General features: G+C 44.7%; 2 protein-coding genes across 4 annotated transcripts in view; one reads left to right on the top strand and one right to left on the bottom strand.

The window, feature by feature from the left end:
- Positions 1 to 413: 413 nt before the first annotated feature.
- LOC130210984 (cilia- and flagella-associated protein 251-like) lies at positions 414 to 7,301 on the top strand. The gene is made up of 5 exons (XM_056441540.1): positions 414 to 455; positions 1,985 to 2,025; positions 2,471 to 2,536; positions 3,980 to 4,971; positions 5,595 to 7,301. Exons 4-5 carry the CDS (start codon positions 4,132 to 4,134, stop codon positions 5,661 to 5,663), a joined length of 909 nt encoding a protein of 302 aa, XP_056297515.1. The 5' UTR covers positions 414 to 455; positions 1,985 to 2,025; positions 2,471 to 2,536; positions 3,980 to 4,131; the 3' UTR covers positions 5,664 to 7,301.
- Positions 6,845 to 17,279, bottom strand: part of LOC130210982 (inositol-tetrakisphosphate 1-kinase-like) — a 25,665-nt gene continuing 15,230 nt past the window's right edge. The window contains exons 1-11 of one of the 3 annotated variants that reach the window (XM_056441537.1): positions 15,869 to 16,136; positions 14,808 to 15,252; positions 14,469 to 14,493; positions 13,087 to 13,209; positions 12,602 to 12,719; positions 10,418 to 10,519; positions 9,054 to 9,094; positions 8,812 to 8,977; positions 8,110 to 8,177; positions 7,665 to 7,827; positions 6,845 to 7,571 (exon numbers count right to left, since the gene is read on the bottom strand). In XM_056441537.1, the coding sequence (XP_056297512.1) occupies positions 7,447 to 7,571; positions 7,665 to 7,827; positions 8,110 to 8,177; positions 8,812 to 8,977; positions 9,054 to 9,094; positions 10,418 to 10,519; positions 12,602 to 12,719; positions 13,087 to 13,209; positions 14,469 to 14,493; positions 14,808 to 15,031 (1,155 nt within the window). In that variant the 5' untranslated portion in view covers positions 15,032 to 15,252; positions 15,869 to 16,136 and the 3' untranslated portion in view covers positions 6,845 to 7,446. Of the gene's footprint in view, positions 7,572 to 7,664; positions 7,828 to 8,109; positions 8,178 to 8,811; positions 8,978 to 9,053; positions 9,095 to 10,417; positions 10,520 to 12,601; positions 12,720 to 13,086; positions 13,210 to 14,468; positions 14,494 to 14,807; positions 16,137 to 17,279 lie in introns of those variants that run through there. The other 2 variants (XM_056441538.1, XM_056441539.1) reach the window with 2 other exon arrangements.

Here is a 17,279-nt window from a genome sequence, read left to right as displayed (position 1 = left end):
GATTTGGGCTTTAAAAAAAATATTGCTGTGATTTAGCTTTTTCTGTCAGGGCACTTTGTAAAATAACATCTGATTTTAAAAGTGCTTCATTAACAAATACAGTACATTATTATTAATTATAATACATTGCACTATATATTTATATACATTATATATACTAATGTACACGAGAGAGAAACATAAACATACTTATAGCATCACATAAGACACATTTAGGTAACACTCTTAAATGCAGGACGTTTCTGGCACCTTGACAGGGTCTGGGCTCTGATCTGGTATCAAGCCACCTGACACCACACACGCGCACGCGCGCGCACACTGCTCCACCTCGCTCGGCTCGGCATGTGAAGAGGATCCAGTCCGTTATTTTCAAGGTTATCTCCTGCAGGAACCTCTCTCTCTGGATCCTATGGGACTTCTCATAGCCGCGGTTGTTCTCTGGGCTGCCGTCGGGGGTAAGTGGGCTATTTATCACGTGCATTAAACACAGAAAGTGCATGTGCGTGTGTGTGTGAAATGACGGCTCAAAAATACGAGTAGCTAAGCCGGAGACGAGCCTCGTCTTCCTCGCGCCACACCGCCTCTTTATTCCCCTGTTATTGGTTTTTTTTAACCGGCATGTAACCCACGTTATGGTCGCGGCCTTGAACGCATCACAATGAGACTTTATAAAGATGTTCGCTTCTAGCGCGCGAGCCTCCAGGGGTTTATGACTTTACTGGGCTAAAATAAAGCGGCGTTGCGTAATTCCGCGCGCGCCTGTCGGGACTCGCGCTGCGGCTGCTGGCCGGTGGACATTTTTAATAACCGTGAACGTATTTTTTATTATTTTTTGGCGTATTCACAAATTCCTCTCGAAATGAGCATGAAATGCGAAATTGACGCTGCGCGCAGGTGAGCGGAAAGGCGCACGTGTGATGAGCGCGCGCGCTGCACTGAGACATACGTGTGCCCAAGCTGCGGAGAAAACGTGTCCATTAGTTTTGTTTTAAATAAAAGCGACAAACACCACGTGACCGCTGGTGGATAGGGTTAATATCAGAGGGACGGGAGGATATGAAAATATGGTAATAACGAGTCTTACGCGCGGTGTTATAACATCAACACAGCCGACATAGAGCAGACTGTCAGTGCGTGGAGACGGGCACTGTCTAGCCACGCCCACAATAAGTTCACAGGACCAGCAACTGTAATAGTCTCATACCCCCAACCTGCCACTGCAATTAAACTACAAAATGATGAATAATGTCATTATTGTGCATCGATGTGAAATATAGTCCTGACTCTTTTTTGTATCAACATTATTGTTTTGGGAGAGATGCTTTGAGGATTTATTTGGGCAGCCAGAGCCAGATCACAGGTTTAATTGTGAGGCCAGGGTGTCCCAGCTTACACACACGCAAACACACACACACACACATCATCACATAGACATGCAGAGCTCACCTGTCGAGAGAGAGAGAAGGGAGGGGGGGGGCGTGGTATCTATTAGTCCTATTGATTCTGATCTGATCTCGCTGTGTACATTTGCAGAGTCAGTGAAGGCCCCGAACTGTGTTGGCATCTTGGATCCCATGTTGAGATGAATATAAAATATATTAATATAAAGTATCTCGTGTGTTGTGACATAACAACAAGATTTTTTTTTTTTAAAGGGTGGGGGCTGTGATCTATACGGACGTTTAGTTCCCTGTTAGCTTCAACGTATCTCTGTGAGAAAAGGGTGCTGATGGCGGCTTGCTTACTAAAAGAGTATCTGCATCCTGAAGAGACAGAGGGGGGGGGGGGGGGGTGTGTTAAGCTTCTTTTCTGAGTGGCCTCACCGGGCTGCAGCTGTGTGCTTATCCCTTAATGAGGGAGCAGCTCCGACCCACGCAGTTCCTCCGTGGTGCCAGGTATGCTAAACGTACTGATCCGTGTTCTCGTCTCTCCATCGCCTCTGTCTCTCTCTCTCTCTCTCTCTCTCTCCGTCCTCGGGCCTCAGTGGGAAGCCGGCCGGTGACCTCACCCCTCGACGATGCAAAGGTCAGAAAACAAGTTCTTATTCATCTCCCCACATTGTTAAATTTCTTCTTCTTCTCTTTAAAAAAAAAAAAATGTCTCAAACAGTTGTGTCTGTTTTCTTTTATTATATATATTTATATAAATATATATATATGTATAGGTTGAATGTATTATCCAGGAGACTCTGAATGAAGACGGGCCGCAGCACGAGTGTGGCCCACAGCTGGCAGGTGACACCTCTAATTATCTTTGTTTGTTGTTTTCTGACTAAAATGTTTGATTGACAAACTTAAAATTGTAAAAAATGACACATTGTTTGGTCTTTTGTCTTTATTTATTTATTTGAATCAACAACAACAAAACTGATTTATTCTGCGATGGCCGTCCTATTTATCTTTTGGGTGGTCCTTTTTGTATTATTGAAGTGTGTGTGTGTGTCTGTGTGTGTGTGTGTGTGTTTCCGCAGAGGAACTCGATGAAGTGCAAAGACATCAGGGTCTGCTCAGGGAGCTGCAGAGGCTGACCGACGACGGTAATGCACCAACACACCGCGACACGCACAACACCGAGCGACTGATTCAGCGTTGCCTTTATTTATCTATTTTCACCATGGAATTAATTCAATTTAATTCCGTTTATTTTATATAGCCCAATATCACAAATTACAAAGACTCCGGGGAGGAAGCAGAGTTAATAATGTGTGATGGAGAGATGAAAGTTCATCCATTAGGAGAGAGCGAAGAGGAGATAGGTGCTCAGTGTATCCTAAGATGAGGAGATAGGTGCTCAGTGTATCCTAAGATGAGGAGATAGGTGCTCAGTGTATCCTAAAACAAGGAGATAGGTGCTCAGTGTATCCTAAGACGAGGAGATAGGCGCTCAGTGTATCCTAAATGAGGAGATAGGTGCTCAGTGTGTCCTAAAACTAGGAGATAGGTGCTCAGTGTGTCCTAAAACTAGGAGATAGTGCTCAGTGTATCTTAAAACTAGGCGATAGTTGCTCAGTGTATCCTAAATGAGGAGATAGGTGCTCAGTGTATCCTAAATGAGGAGATAGGTGCTCAGTGTATCCTAAATGAGGAGATAGGTGCTCAGTGTATCCTAAATGAGGAGATAGGTGCTCAGTGTATCCTAAATGAGGAGATAGGTGCTCAGTGTATCCTAAATGAGGAGATAGGTGCTCAGTGTATCCTAAATGAGGAGATAGGTGCTCAGTGTGTCCCTAAAAAATGAGATAGTTGCTCAGTGTATCCTAAATGAGGAGATAGGTGCTCAGTGTATCCTAAATGAGGAGATAGGTGCTCAGTGTATCCTAAATGAGGAGATAGGTGCTCAGTGTATCCTAAATGAGGAGATAGGTGCTCAGTGTATCCTAAATGAGGAGATAGGTCCTCAGTGTATCCTAAACGAGGAGATAGGTGCTCAGTGTCTCCTAAATGAGGAGATAGGTGCTCAGTGTCTCCTAAATGAGGAGATAGGTGCTCAGTGTATCCTAAACGAGGAGATAGGTGCTCAGTGTCTCCTAAATGAGGAGATAGGTGCTCAGTGTATCCTAAACGAGGAGAGAGGTGCTCAGTGTGTCCTAAAACGAGGAGATAGGTGCTCAGTGTATCCTAAATGAGGAGATAGGCGCTCAGTGTATCCTAAATGAGGAGATAGGTGCTCAGTGTATCCTAAACGAGGAGATAGGTCCTCAGTGTATCCTAAATGAGGAGATAGGTGCTCAGTGTATCCTAAACGAGGAGATAGGTGCTCAGTGTATCCTAAATGAGGAGATAGGTCCTCAGTGTATCCTAAATGAGGAGATAGGTGCTCAGTGTCTCCTAAATGAGGAGATAGGTGCTCAGTGTATCCTAAATGAGGAGATAGGTGCTCAGTGTATCCTAAATGAGGAGATAGGCGCTCAGTGTATCCTATACGAGGAGATAGGTGCTCCAGGTTTTCGTGAGAGAAGTGACGCGTCGTGTTGTTTCAGAGACGGAGCGAGGTGACGGGAAGGAGCGGTACGAGGACAACCCGGCCGACGACGAGAGCGACTTCAAGCGAGGGGACGAGGAGGCGAAGGAGGAGAGAGACGTGAACGCCACCCCGAAGGAGACGGGGGAGGTCGACGCCGAGAGGAAGGTAATGGAGGAGCCACGCATCGAAGACAGAGGGCGGGACAACGAGGAGGAGCAAGCCAAGGAGCTGGAGGAGCTGCTGGCCGAGGAGATCACCAAGAAGGGGACGGAGGAGAGGAACGACGAGGAGCTCAAAGAACTGCTGAAGGAGCTGAAGAAGAAGCGCGACGAGGCCGTGAAGGAGAGGGAGGCCCAGAAGGGCTCCGAGCAGAAGGAAGAGGAGGAGGAGGAGGAGAAGGAAAAGGAGGACAACGGGAAGGAGGGAGATCCGGCAGGGGAGGAGGAGGAGAAGCAGAGGATCGAGGAGAGGAGGAAGAGCGAGGTGGAGCTGATGGTGGAGAGGGAGAAGGTGGAGAAGGAGCTGAAGGAGCTGCTCACGGAGCAGGAGAGCAAGAGCAAGCTGGAGCAGGAGAGGGAGCGGCAGGAGAAGCAGGAGGAGCTGGACGAACTGGTCAGGAAGATGAAGCGGGTGAAGGAGGAGCAGGAGACGCAAGGCGGGGAGAAGGAGGACGGCTCGGATCAGAGGGCGGCGGAGGAGGAGGAGGAGGAGGAGAAGGAGTGGGGCCGGGGCGATAAGGGGCCCGGTAAGAAAACAGAGAACGAGGTCGAGAAGAAGAGGAAGAAGGGGGAGGAGGAGGAGAAGGAGGAGGTGCCGGCCGAGGTGAAGGAGCCGCAGCAGAAGAGAGTGATGGAGAAGGCGAGCGACGAAGCCACGCAGCAGTTTGAGCGCCAGCGGGAGAAGGATGACGAAGACGAGGATGACGAGGGCGATTACGTCAGGGAGGACGGCGAGGGGCAGGAGGAGGACGACGACGAGGAGGGCGACGCCGGAGAAGACGAAGGGGAGGTAGGTCGGTGCAAGTGTACTAGAGGTGAAGCCCCGCACCTTCCTGTGGAACGGCCCCTTGACACAAGTGACACGGATGATGTCAGACAATTAAAAAGTTTAATTTCTTTTAAATACGCAATTTAGTTAAAGGTGGGACGGTGGGTCACATTGTTTTAATTTTAATTGAAAATATATTTAAAAAATTACATTTGTAAAAATTGACTAAAAAAACGTCAGCGTTTCGTTAGCATTAGCTCACTAGCATGGTGTTATATATATATGTACATATACATTACATATATGTATATATATATGTATATGTATATATTATATCCATATATGTATATATGTATATACATATATGTATATATACGTACAGTATTTGTATATATATATAATCATATATGTATATATATATATATGTATATATATATACATATGAAACAATGAGGTTTGCATACCCAGAATGCAGCAAATTTTAAAAGCTATTTTAGTTTGAACCCTTTTTGAAACAATATGTGGGCGGTAGTTGAAAGAGAAATTAAAAAGTAAATGTGTTTATGTCCAGTAGATTTGCTCGGTAGATGTAAACATCTGTTGTTTACAGGCTGTCTTGTTGTTCTCGTGTCTTCGTTCCACAGGAGCTGCTGGAGATTGAAGCAGAGTTGCGTAAAGTCGCTGCAGAGCTGAGGGAGCTTCACCGAGGATAAGACTCACACTCACACACACACACACACACACACACACACACACACACACACACACACACACACACACACACACACACCTTTCACCCATTCACAGTCACACATTTCCCATTTCACAGCCTTCAGATCCCCGAAAAATGTCTTCGGACGTGAATCTGTAAACGGCCAATAGTAGAAACTGTACATACTTGTTTGATTTTGTGCGTTCGTATGACCTGGAGAAAGTCGTCACCCTTTCCTCGCGTCCGAGGAAAAAGAGACGCATTATCCGCCCCCCCCCCCCAAAAAAAGCTCCTTGCGTCCATCTCCGCTCGTGTCCCCGTCTCAGTCCCTGTCGATGCTGTTGTCATGGCCGTCAGGTGGTTTGTAAAGACGCCATCGATGCAAAGCCTCCAGCACCTTTTAGTCAAAGGTTACTTTTTGACCGCAGATTGCCACCATCATCATCATCTTCATCATCTCTGAGATGTGAGGGTGCACGGGCAAGCGGCGCTTCTTTCCTCTGAAGGAATCATCCTCCATGGAGAAAAAACTAGATTCCCTTCAATAAGTAATATGCGTTCGTCAATATATGCGTATATATTTATATATGTTGTGCAATAACTGCGTGTTCCCGCTGTTCCGACTGTTAACGATGGGTAGGACGGATATATTTCTACATGGGTGTAAATCGTGATTCCTTTAGTGTGTTTCATTTGGCTCTCGCACTGTTAAACCCAGACTGTTTGTGACGACCCAGGGGGACGCTGACCTCAGGTCAGACGTTAAGTCCGTCTTGGGCCACGGGATGCAATGAACTTAGAGCTTACGAGGTCTAAAAGTGTCACTCCGGGTTCTCAGCCAGCTTTGCACTCTTTATCTTAACAAGCCAAGGAAGGAGGAGACGAGGAAAGAGGGAGTCACTAAAGCCATTTTCTTGTCTTTTGGTAACAGCCACGCCGACTATAGCGTTGGTAAATGCTCAGTGGTGTCGTGTCGTTCATGTAAATATCAAGATATCAAGGTCTGTAAGCCAAGGTCATAGAACATTCATGAAGCAGCAGCGCCCCCATGAGGACACAGGGTGTAAATGCAGGACGTACAGGGTTAAAACCGTTGGGGAGGCCCACTTTACTGCAATAACACAATATATATATATATACATACAGACCACAGCACATGCGAATGCAATAATTAGCCAAATGATGAATTATATGTATTTTAATATGTTATCAAAATGCATCGTAGAATACTCGTAATAGCGGATATATGTAATCTCTCTTTTTTCTACACCAGCCAAGATTTAACAAAAACACACGTCTGTATCTGAACACCGGCTCGGTCAACTTGTGTAAACACTGATGAACTCATTACGTCTATTCCAAAGAGGGGGTGGTTGGGGGGAGGGGGGAGGGGGGGAGAAAACATAATGTATTGTTGTTTTCATTCTTTTTTTGTATTAGTGCAAAAACAATTTTCCACAAAATGTATCTTACAAGCCAGCAAGAAAGAATGATGGAGGACATGTCTCTGGGGGGGGGGGGGGGGGGTTGATGACGAGTGAAAACAAGATTAAAGGAAAAACACCATTTGTAATATTACTGTGCCTGCTGTATCTCCTCCTACGCTTCAATCAATAAACAGAAAGTGTATTAAAACATTCTGTGTGTCATCGGGGTCAAATCACTTCGAGGCACTTCGACATTCTCCTCGTCATTCGTCAGGCGTCACGGGCTACGTATAAATAACGAGTTTCAACGGAGGCGGAGTTTGGTCCCGACGGACCGGGCGAAACGGGCCGGTGACGTCACGGCCCCGAAGACGGACTTCCCGTCTGCGCCGAGCGAGGAGAGTCCTTCGCCTGGCGTTGGTCCAACACGGACTCGATGTGGCTGAGCAGGGCCGAGAAGAACTGGGGCACTCCCTCGTAGCCTGAGAGAGGAGAGAGAGCATTAGAGTGCACGCCACCGGGTCTGTCACGTGCCGCCGCCACCCGCCCGCCCGCCGCCGCCGCCGCCGCCATACCTGGGAAGATGTTGATGTCGATCACGATGGGCGTGTGCGTGTGAATGCTGACGATGAGGTCCACGCCGAACAGGGCCATGCCGAGCTGGACCCGCAGCTCTCCGACCAGCGCCGCCACGGCCTCGGAGCTGGGCGGAGGCCGGCACGCCGTCCGCTCGTCCAGCTGGGAAAGAGGGGACACATTTTAGGGTGGACCTCAACGTGAGGACCTCGACGTGAGGACCTCAACGTGAGGACGTCAACGTGAGGACGTCGACGTGAGGACCTCGACGTGAGGACCTCGACGTGAGGACGTCAATGTGAGGACGTCAATGTGAGGACCTCAATGTGAGGACGTCAATGTGAGGACGTCAACGCGAGGACCTCAACTTGAGAACCTCAATGCGAGGACCTCAACGTGAGGACCTCAATGTGAGAGTGTGTATGGCACGGTGTTATGACTCACTGCTGTGAGGTCGGAGTTCGAATCCGGCTTGGACACCAGGTGGCTGTTGAAGAAGATGGTCTTCCTGTCTGGATGGAGAGACGTCACGGATGAAGAGGAAAGAACAGATGAAGGAAAGAACAACAAGGTAAGACACGGTGGGTTGGGCAGGAAAGGAAAGGTAGAAAGGGGAAAGGAAGGAAGGAAAGGGACAAGAAAGGAAATGGAAGGAAGGGAGGAGACAGGAAAAGGAAAGGACAGGACAAGGAAGTGAAAAGATGGGGCATGAAAGGAAAGGAGAAGAAAGTAAAAGGACAAGTATAGGGAAGCAAAGTGGAAAAGTATAAGGACAAGGCAGAAGAGGGAAGGAAAGGACGAAGTGGGAAAGGGAATGAAGGGAGTATAATGGGAAAGGACAAGACAGAAAAGGGAAGGAAAACCAAAAAAGACAAGAAAGTAACGGAAAGAAATGTGAGGAAAGGAAAATGAGAGGAAAGTAAAGGACGAGGAAGGGAAGCGATGGAAAGGAAAGGAAAGGACAAGACAGAAAGGGAGGAAAGGAAAAGAGAAGCCGGAATTGGAATGACAACAAAAAGGTCAAGGAAGTAAAGAGAAGGAAAGGGAAGCGGAAGAAGCTAAAGAACAAGGAATAGTTAAAAAGAAAGGACAACACTGAAAGGGGGAAGGAAAGGAGGAAGGAAAGGAGGAAGGAAAGGCACTGACCACAGGGGCCCGAGGGGAAGTTCTTGAGCGACGGCCTCTCCACGCAGAAGTGGCGGTCTCCCACCACGAACACCTTGTGCAGGACGGCGCCGTGGTTCACGAAGCTCTGGAGGACGCAGGGAGGACGGATGTCCGCCAGGCCGCCGCCGCTGAAGACCAGAGACATCTGCAACACGGCCACGGCATTAAGGAATCAAGGAAATAGGAAGAGAGTCAGTGGAAACAACCGGCGAGGCACTCACCTCGTGGGAAAGGGAGCCGTGGGCCACCCGGGTTTTACAAACTGAATGGAGAGAGGAAGAAAAGAGAAAGAACTTCACCTTCAAGAGCTGAAGCAACAAGGACAAGGAAAGGAGGAGACACTCTTACATCCTCTGACATATATATACAGTATATACACTACCGTTCAAAAGTTTGGGATCACCCAGACAATTTTGTGTCTTCCATGAAAAATCACACTTTTATTTATCAAATGAATATAAAATATAGTCAAGACATTGACAAGGTTAGAAATAATGATTAATATTTGAAATATTAATTTTGTTCTACAAACTTCAAGCTCAAAGGAAGGCCAGTTGTACAGCTTATATCACCAGCATAACTGTTTTCAGCTGTGCTAACATAATTGCACAAGGGTTTTCTAATCAGACATTAGTCTTCTAAGGCGATTAGCAAACACAATGTACCATTAGAACACTGGAGTGATAGTTGATGGAAATGGGCCTCTATACACCTCTGGAGATATTTCATTAGAAACCAGACACTTCCACCTAGAATAGTCATTTACCACATTAACAATGTATAGAGTGTATTTCTGATTAATTTAATGTTATCTTTATTGAAAAAACAGTGCTTTTCTTTGAAAAATAAAGTCATTTCTAAGTGATCCCAAACTTTTGAACGGTAGTGTGTATATATATATACAGGACTGTCTCAGAAAATTAGAATATTGTGATAAAGTTCTTTATTTTCTGTAATGCAATTAAAAAAACAAAAATGTCATACATTCTGGATTCATTACAAATCAACTGAAATATTGCAAGCCTTTTATTCTTTTAATATTGCTGATTATGGCTTACAGCTTAAGAAAACTCTAAAATCCTATCTCATAAAATTTTAATATTTCCTCAGACCAAGTAAAAAATAAGATTTATAACAGCTGAGTGTTTGTCAAGGCTCAGGAAACCCTTGCAGGTGTTTCGAGTTAATTAGACAATTCAAGTGATTTGTTTAATACCCTACTAGTATACTTTTTCATGATATTCTAATATTTAGAGATAGGATATTTGAGTTTTCTTAAGCTGTAAGCCATAATCAGCAATAAATCAGAATAAAAGGCTTGCAATATTTCAGTTGATTTGTAATGAATCCAGAATGCATGACATTTTTGTTTTTTAAATTGCATTACAGAAAATAAAGAACTTCATCACAATATTCTAATTTTCTGAGACAGTCCTGTATATATATATATATATATATATATACGTCACTGACAGACACAAAGGAGCCGAGAGGTGGTTTCCTCAATGTTATTAAACATTCTCAATTAATATAAGAACGAAGGAAAGAAGGAAGGAAGAAAGGAAGGAAGGGAGAGTGCACTGACTGAGAGGAAAGCTCACGCCCTGGGTCCTCATGGCCTGTTGGATGGACGGCAGGTCACTGACATCGTGGATCTCCAGATACGGAGGACTGCAGATACGCCAGTCTGCAGGACGGCATATAATATAATGTAATATATTATAATATAATATATTGTAATATTATATTATATAATATAATATACTGTAATATAATGTAATATATTATAATATAATATAACATATTATAATATAACATATTATAATGTAATATATTATAATATAATATAACATATTATAATGTAGTATAATATATAATGTAATATAATATACTATAATATAATATATTATAATATTATATAATGTAATGTTATATTATATATTGTAATATAATATAATGTAATACAATATAATATGATATAATATAATACAATATAATATAATATGATATATTATAATATAATACAATATAATATAACATTGTAGGGGACTCTGTTGGGAGCACATAATTCACAAGACTAGTAGGGTGGTGTGCAGGATACGTGACCGGGTCCCTTTAAGAGCTGGGAGCGTAACCAGGGCAACGGGGTGGCGTCGAGGGGTTAAAGGTCACGAGGTGTCAGTGTCACAGGTGAAATGTTTTGTGTGAGGAAATAAACGGCCACAGAGGTGTGCAGCCAAATATAGTAACTTTGTCCGTAGCGTTCATTCCCGCGCTCCTACATTGGTGACCCTGACGTGATCTGAACACGCACCCTTCTGATAAGAGAAGAAAGTCAAAGCATTAATCAGATGGCTAAGATTAACATGCCCTTACTTGGTGCGGATTTCCTGTGTGCATACGGACTGTTGGTAGACGTCAAGGGCCGCCGCCTGATTAATGCTTTGACTTTCTTCTCTTACCCGTGCACACTAGGGGGAGCAGAGGCAACCAGGCTGGCTCGCCTCTCAGCTGCGGATGAGTTTCTTTGGTTGCTGGCTGAGTTCCCGGACCTCACACGACCCACCTTCTCATCCTCCACGGTCAAACATGGGGTAGAACATTACATCTCGACCACTGGCCCACCGGTACATGCCCGGGCCCGGCGCCTGGACCCGGCAAAGCTCATCATCGCCAAGACAGAGTTTGACAACATGGAGCGCCTGGGCATCATTCGCCGCTCCAACGGCCCGTGGGCGTCACCCCTGCACATTGCACCGAAGCCTGGAGGTGGGTGGCGTCCGTGTGGGGATTATCGCCGGCTCAACGATGCAACGATCCCGGACCGCGACCCAGTTCCGCACATCCAGGATTTTTCTGCCCATTTGTCCGGTAGCGTGGTGTTTTCTAAGGTCGACCTGGTTCGGGGTTATCATCAAGTGCCCGTTCAACCTCTGGATATTCCCAAGACGGCACTGATCACACCTTTCGGCCTCTTTGAATTTTTGAGGATGCCGTTTGGCCTCAAAAATGCAGCACAGACTTTCCAGCGCCTCATGGACACTGTGCTTAGGCACCTGCCTTTTCTGTTTGTTTACCTGGACGACATCCTGGCTGCCAGTTCATCGAGGGCAGAGCATATGTCTCACCTGCGGATATTGTTTGCTCGGCTCAACCGACACGGGTTGATCGTCAACCCGGCTAAGTGTCAGTTTGGGTTGACAACCATTGACTTCCTTGGACATCGCGTCACTAAAGACGGGGCCGTTCCCCTTCCAGCGTAGGTGGACGCGGTGGCTAACTTTCAGCGCCCGCTCACAGTGAAGGCACTGCAGGAGTTTTTAGGAATGGTAAACTTTTACCATCGATTCATCCCCCGGGCAGCACAGTTGATGCGACCCCTTTTCGAAGCCCTGAAAGGCAAGACTGTCAAACAAGCGGTTGACTGGACAGAGGAGAGGGACCAGGCATTTGGGGATACCAAGACTGCTCTGGCAAGGGCAACGATGCTGGCACATCCCGCACCCAAGGCTCCGATCGCCATCACCACTGACGCTTCAGATTTTGCAGTGGGCGCTCCTACAACATGATATAATATAATCATATATTATAATGTAATATAATATAATACAATATAATATCATATAATATGTTATAATATCATATAATATGTTATAATATAATATATTATCATGTAATAAAATATAATATATTGTTATATTATATAACATAGGAGAGGTTATTACACATCGAGAGCAGCAGGAAACGAGGAGTTAGTAAGACACTTGACCTCGGAGTGACTGGCGCAGCTCGCTCATGATCTGGTAAGAGGCGAAGCGGTCCAGCAGCCGGGTCATGGCGGGCAACGGGTCGAGAAGAACCGTGGAGGGGTGAGCCGACGCGTAGCTCTGCAAGGCAAAAAAAAGACGGACTCTTCTAGCATGAACATTTTAGGATACACTGAGCACCTCTCTCCTCTTCTCTCTCTCCTTATGGGCGCATTTACATCTCTCCATCGCACATTACTCACTCTGCTTCCTCCCCGGAGTCTTTGTGACTTCATGTATCATCAGGGCCCATTGTATCTGGCTGGACCCATGACATTTTTTTTTTTTTATTCCTTGGGAGTTTTTGCTGATCCGATGTGAAAGGTCAAAGGTCAGGGATGTCGCACGTGTACAGATTTTAAAACCCAATCTCAAATTTGTAAATTTGTGATATTGGGCTGTACAAAATAAACCGAATTGAAGTGAATGACAAGCCGCTCCCGCACACCTGGAAGTTGTCCAGGAGCTTCTGCGATTGGCTGTCTTGCTCGGCCTCCACGATGACGTCGGACAGCTTGTGAACGATGATGTCGAAGGGCCCCTGGTGCGCCAGCGGCTGAGCGAGGTCGATCTGACGGAGAGGAGACGATTACATCCCACGTGGTTATACAAGTACAACACACTTTTCATGTTGTTTAAATATGCAGGGGTCATGTGTTTTTTTAAACGTACATGTGTACCACGATGGATGAAAAGCTTCTGCATCGGTGTGTGCGGTCTAGCAAGAAAAGCAGGTGTAACTCTCCCTGATTATAGCTCTGCCCCCTCACATGACATGATTAACCCTATTAGTCACACCTGTGCTTAACGAGTCACATGTCTCTCTCTCTTCTTCTACCCGATGTGCATTATCTCCGTACGCATGTGTCACGTTCATCACTCGTGTAATGAAGGGACGTCTCAGAGGAAGGGAGCGCCGCCCCGCGGCCGGCACGCAACCAGACGGACCTGCCGGGCCGAACGGCGCCGAGTGGAGTCAAAGGTCGGCGAGCGAGCGCGTGAAGACGTCAGGCCATGTTGTCTGACCACAGAACAGCTTTTTGTTGTCTGCTGTTCACATTCCTCGTGATGCATAACACAAAGATGCTCTACGGGAGCGTCCTCCTGCATGTGTGTGTGTGTGTGTGTGTGTGTGTGTGTGTGTAGACGTTGGGTTGCAAATGGGCGTCAGCTGAATGTTACATAAGGACAATAAATGACCTTTGACAAACATGACGTGGATCATTTCGGCATAACCTTCTGGGAATCCCTGTGTAACCCTGTTTTTGGAGGGGTTGGGGGTATGGCTCGTGCTCCTTGGAGGGGGGGTGTTTGTGGGGGGGGTATGGCTCGTGCTCCGGGCGGGCATTGTTCACTCTTTGGCCCTGAGCTGGTTGTAAGAGGTGGGGGGGGGGGGGGGCTGGCTGCAGGTGGCTGTGACACGGATTACTGGAGTATTGGGCATCTGTACGTGACACGCGTGTGCGTGTGTGTGTGTATGTGTGCGTGCTGTCAAACTATTGTCATCGTGAAACTGATTCACCTGCTTCCGTAAACGTATCTGTGTGTGTGTGTATATGTGTGTGTATATGTGTGTGTATTTTATCAAACTACTGTCATCCTGAAACTGCTTCACCAATAAACTTATCTCGGTGTGTGTGTGTGTGTGTGTGTGTATGTGTGTGTGAGTGTGTGTGCGCATCTAGACAAAGAAAGCCTGTGTCAAGACACACACACACACACACACACATACACACACACACACACACACAGGGTTAACTTCATCATGCCATCGTTATGAATCTGTGTTTTATTGATTTCATGTAAACACGTGGAAGCAGCAACACGTACCTGCACCACCTCCACGCCGCGGCCTCTGCACGAATAACAAACAAACAACAACAACAACACATGTTTATAATTGCATGGAGGCGATAACACAGGAGCCACCTGAGCAGCTCGGTGGTGATTGGGGCTCGTCCGGTAGCAATATAACTCATCAATCATTCATAAATAATTGCACAATGTGGACACTAGATGAGGGTGTTAGTACAACATGTCCATGCCATTTATACTGCGTGAAACACAGGGAGATACAAAGACCATGTTGCTAGGGGGCCCCATGGGGCCCATTCTCTATACCAGATAAAGATATAGATATTATTATTAATATTTTAAAAGTTAACTTACTCACAGAAGACGGCAAAGGCGTCCAGGTTCATCCTCTTGCGTTTCTTATCGCTGAGACAGAAGCCGACCCTGCCGCCCGACATTTGGCTGTGTGTGTGTGTGTGTGTGTGTGTGTGTGTATGTGTGTGTTTGTGGCGGTCAAGTGACAGCAGAAAAAGAGAGAGAGAGAGGGGGGGAGAGAGGGAGAGAGGGATGTCTAATGTCGGTGGCTCGCTCCTCTCCATTCAACCCTCCCACCGACACGATCTGAGCGTCTTTTTGAAAACGCGCGTTTCCAGTTTCACAGGTAAGAGAGAGAGAGAGAGAGAGAGAGAGAGAGAGAGAGAGAGAGAGAGAGAGAGAGAGAGAGAGAGAGAGAGAGGGCCAGTCTAACGAGTAGAGTCACTTGATTTCCGTATTGCCTCTCCATCCAATCGTCGGGAGGCCGGCCTGCCCTCACCGTGAACTATGAATGAAAGAGAAAGTAAGAGAAGAGAACATCTCGAGAGCTTTTTACTGTTATTATATATATATGTATACACTACCGTTCAAAAGTTTGGGATCACCCAGACAATTTCGTGTCTTCCATGAAAAATCACACTTTTATTTATCAAATTAATATAAAATATAGTTAAGACATTGACAAGGTTAGAAATAATGATTAATATTTGAAATATTAATTTTGTTCTACAAAATTCAAGCTCAAAGGAAGGCCAGTTGTATAGCTTATATCACCAGCATAACTGTTTTCAGCTGTGCTAACATAATTGCACGGGTTTTCTAATCAGATATTAGTCTTCTAAGGCGATTAGCAAACACAATGTACCATTAGAACACTGGAGTGATACTTGCTGTAAAAGGGCCTCACACTTATGGAGATATTTCATTAGAAACCAGACGTTTCCACCTAGAATAGTCATTTACCACATTAACAATGTATAGTGTGTATTTCTGATTAATTTAATGTTATCTTTATTGAAAAAACAGTGCTTTTCTTTGAAAAATAAAGTCATTTCTAAGTGATCCCAAACTTTTGAACGGTAGTGTACATATATATAAAGATACTTTAGAGTGAAGTTCACCTGAGGTCACCATGGAGACAACAACAAACATGTCCCTCGGGACAAACCTGCAGATTTCGACCGACACATCACCGTCTTCTCCCGGGAGGGCCGCCTCTACCCAGCCGGTAAGAGAGGCTCTCTTTCTCCGGTGTTTGTTGATGTTGTTTTTTGTGCAGGAGCATGAATGCACTTTTCACTGCACAAGAGAAAACTATACTGTATACAGGACTGTCTCAGAAAATTAGAATATTGTGATAAAGTTCTTTATTTTCTGTAATGCAATTAAAAAAACAAAAATGTCATGCATTCTGGATTCATTACAAATCAACTGAAATATTGCAAGCCTTTTATTCTTTTAATATTGCTGATTATGGCTTACAGCTTAAGAAAACTCTAAAATCTTATCTCATAAAATTTTAATATTTCCTCAGACCAAGTAAAAAAAAAGATTTATAACAGCTGAGTGTTTGTCAAGGCTCAGGAAACCCTTGCAGGTGTTTCGAGTTAATTAGACAATTCAAGTGATTTGTTTAATACCCTACTAGTATACTTTTTCATGATATTCTAATATTTAGAGATAGGATATTTGAGTTTTCTTAAGCTGTAAGCCATAATCAGCAATAAATCAGAATAAAAGGCTTGCAATATTTCAGTTGATTTGTAATGAATCCAGAATGCATGACATTTTTGTTTTTTTAATTGCATTACAGAAAATAAAGAACTTCATCACAATATTCTAATTTTCTGAGACAGTCCTGTATACTACATGGGTTTTATTATTAGGCTGCAGACAACACACATGCACGTTACAGTAATGCGACTTATTAGCAGTGACGTCAGCAACATGCATGTGCAGCTATTTAGTATTTATTTATTTAGTATTGTTTAATTATTATAGATGTTTGCTTATTTAGGTTAGATTTGTTTATAAGGAGAGGCTTTTATTGTTATTTGTATTTTTTTATATTATTAGTTATTGTTGCATATATGGATACTTTATTTGTTGTTGTTTGTTCATTTGTTCATTGCAGGTACAGGACCTGTGTACCTGTGTACCTTGTTACCAGAGCAGGAGGCAGCACGACAAAATCCTTCTTTTTGGTCAATTTAATAGTTATCGACGAGCAGAGTAATAACCTAAATCCGAATACATAGAAGCATATTTGTCAACGTTATTAAACATAACAGTTGAGTTGCTTAGTTGTTGATAAAAAAGAAACAAGACGCTGCCATAAAAATAAATGCCCCATTCTCACATTTCCAAGCCAGAGACTATAGGCTACTTTTATTTTGGCGGGTCGAAGACAAAGTTTACTTTTGTCCATTCCCTGTCAACTTCAACGTCTAAATGTCACAATCAGACACATAATCACGTGCATTGAAAGCATAATATGATATATTAATGGAGTTGTGTGTCCCCTGACTGCAG

This window comes from Pseudoliparis swirei, chromosome 20, assembly GCF_029220125.1.
Source record: "Pseudoliparis swirei isolate HS2019 ecotype Mariana Trench chromosome 20, NWPU_hadal_v1, whole genome shotgun sequence".
Lineage (NCBI taxonomy): Eukaryota > Metazoa > Chordata > Actinopteri > Perciformes > Liparidae > Pseudoliparis > Pseudoliparis swirei.
Note: the sequence above shows the minus strand (reverse complement) of the source record. Positions and strands in the feature narration are given on the sequence as shown.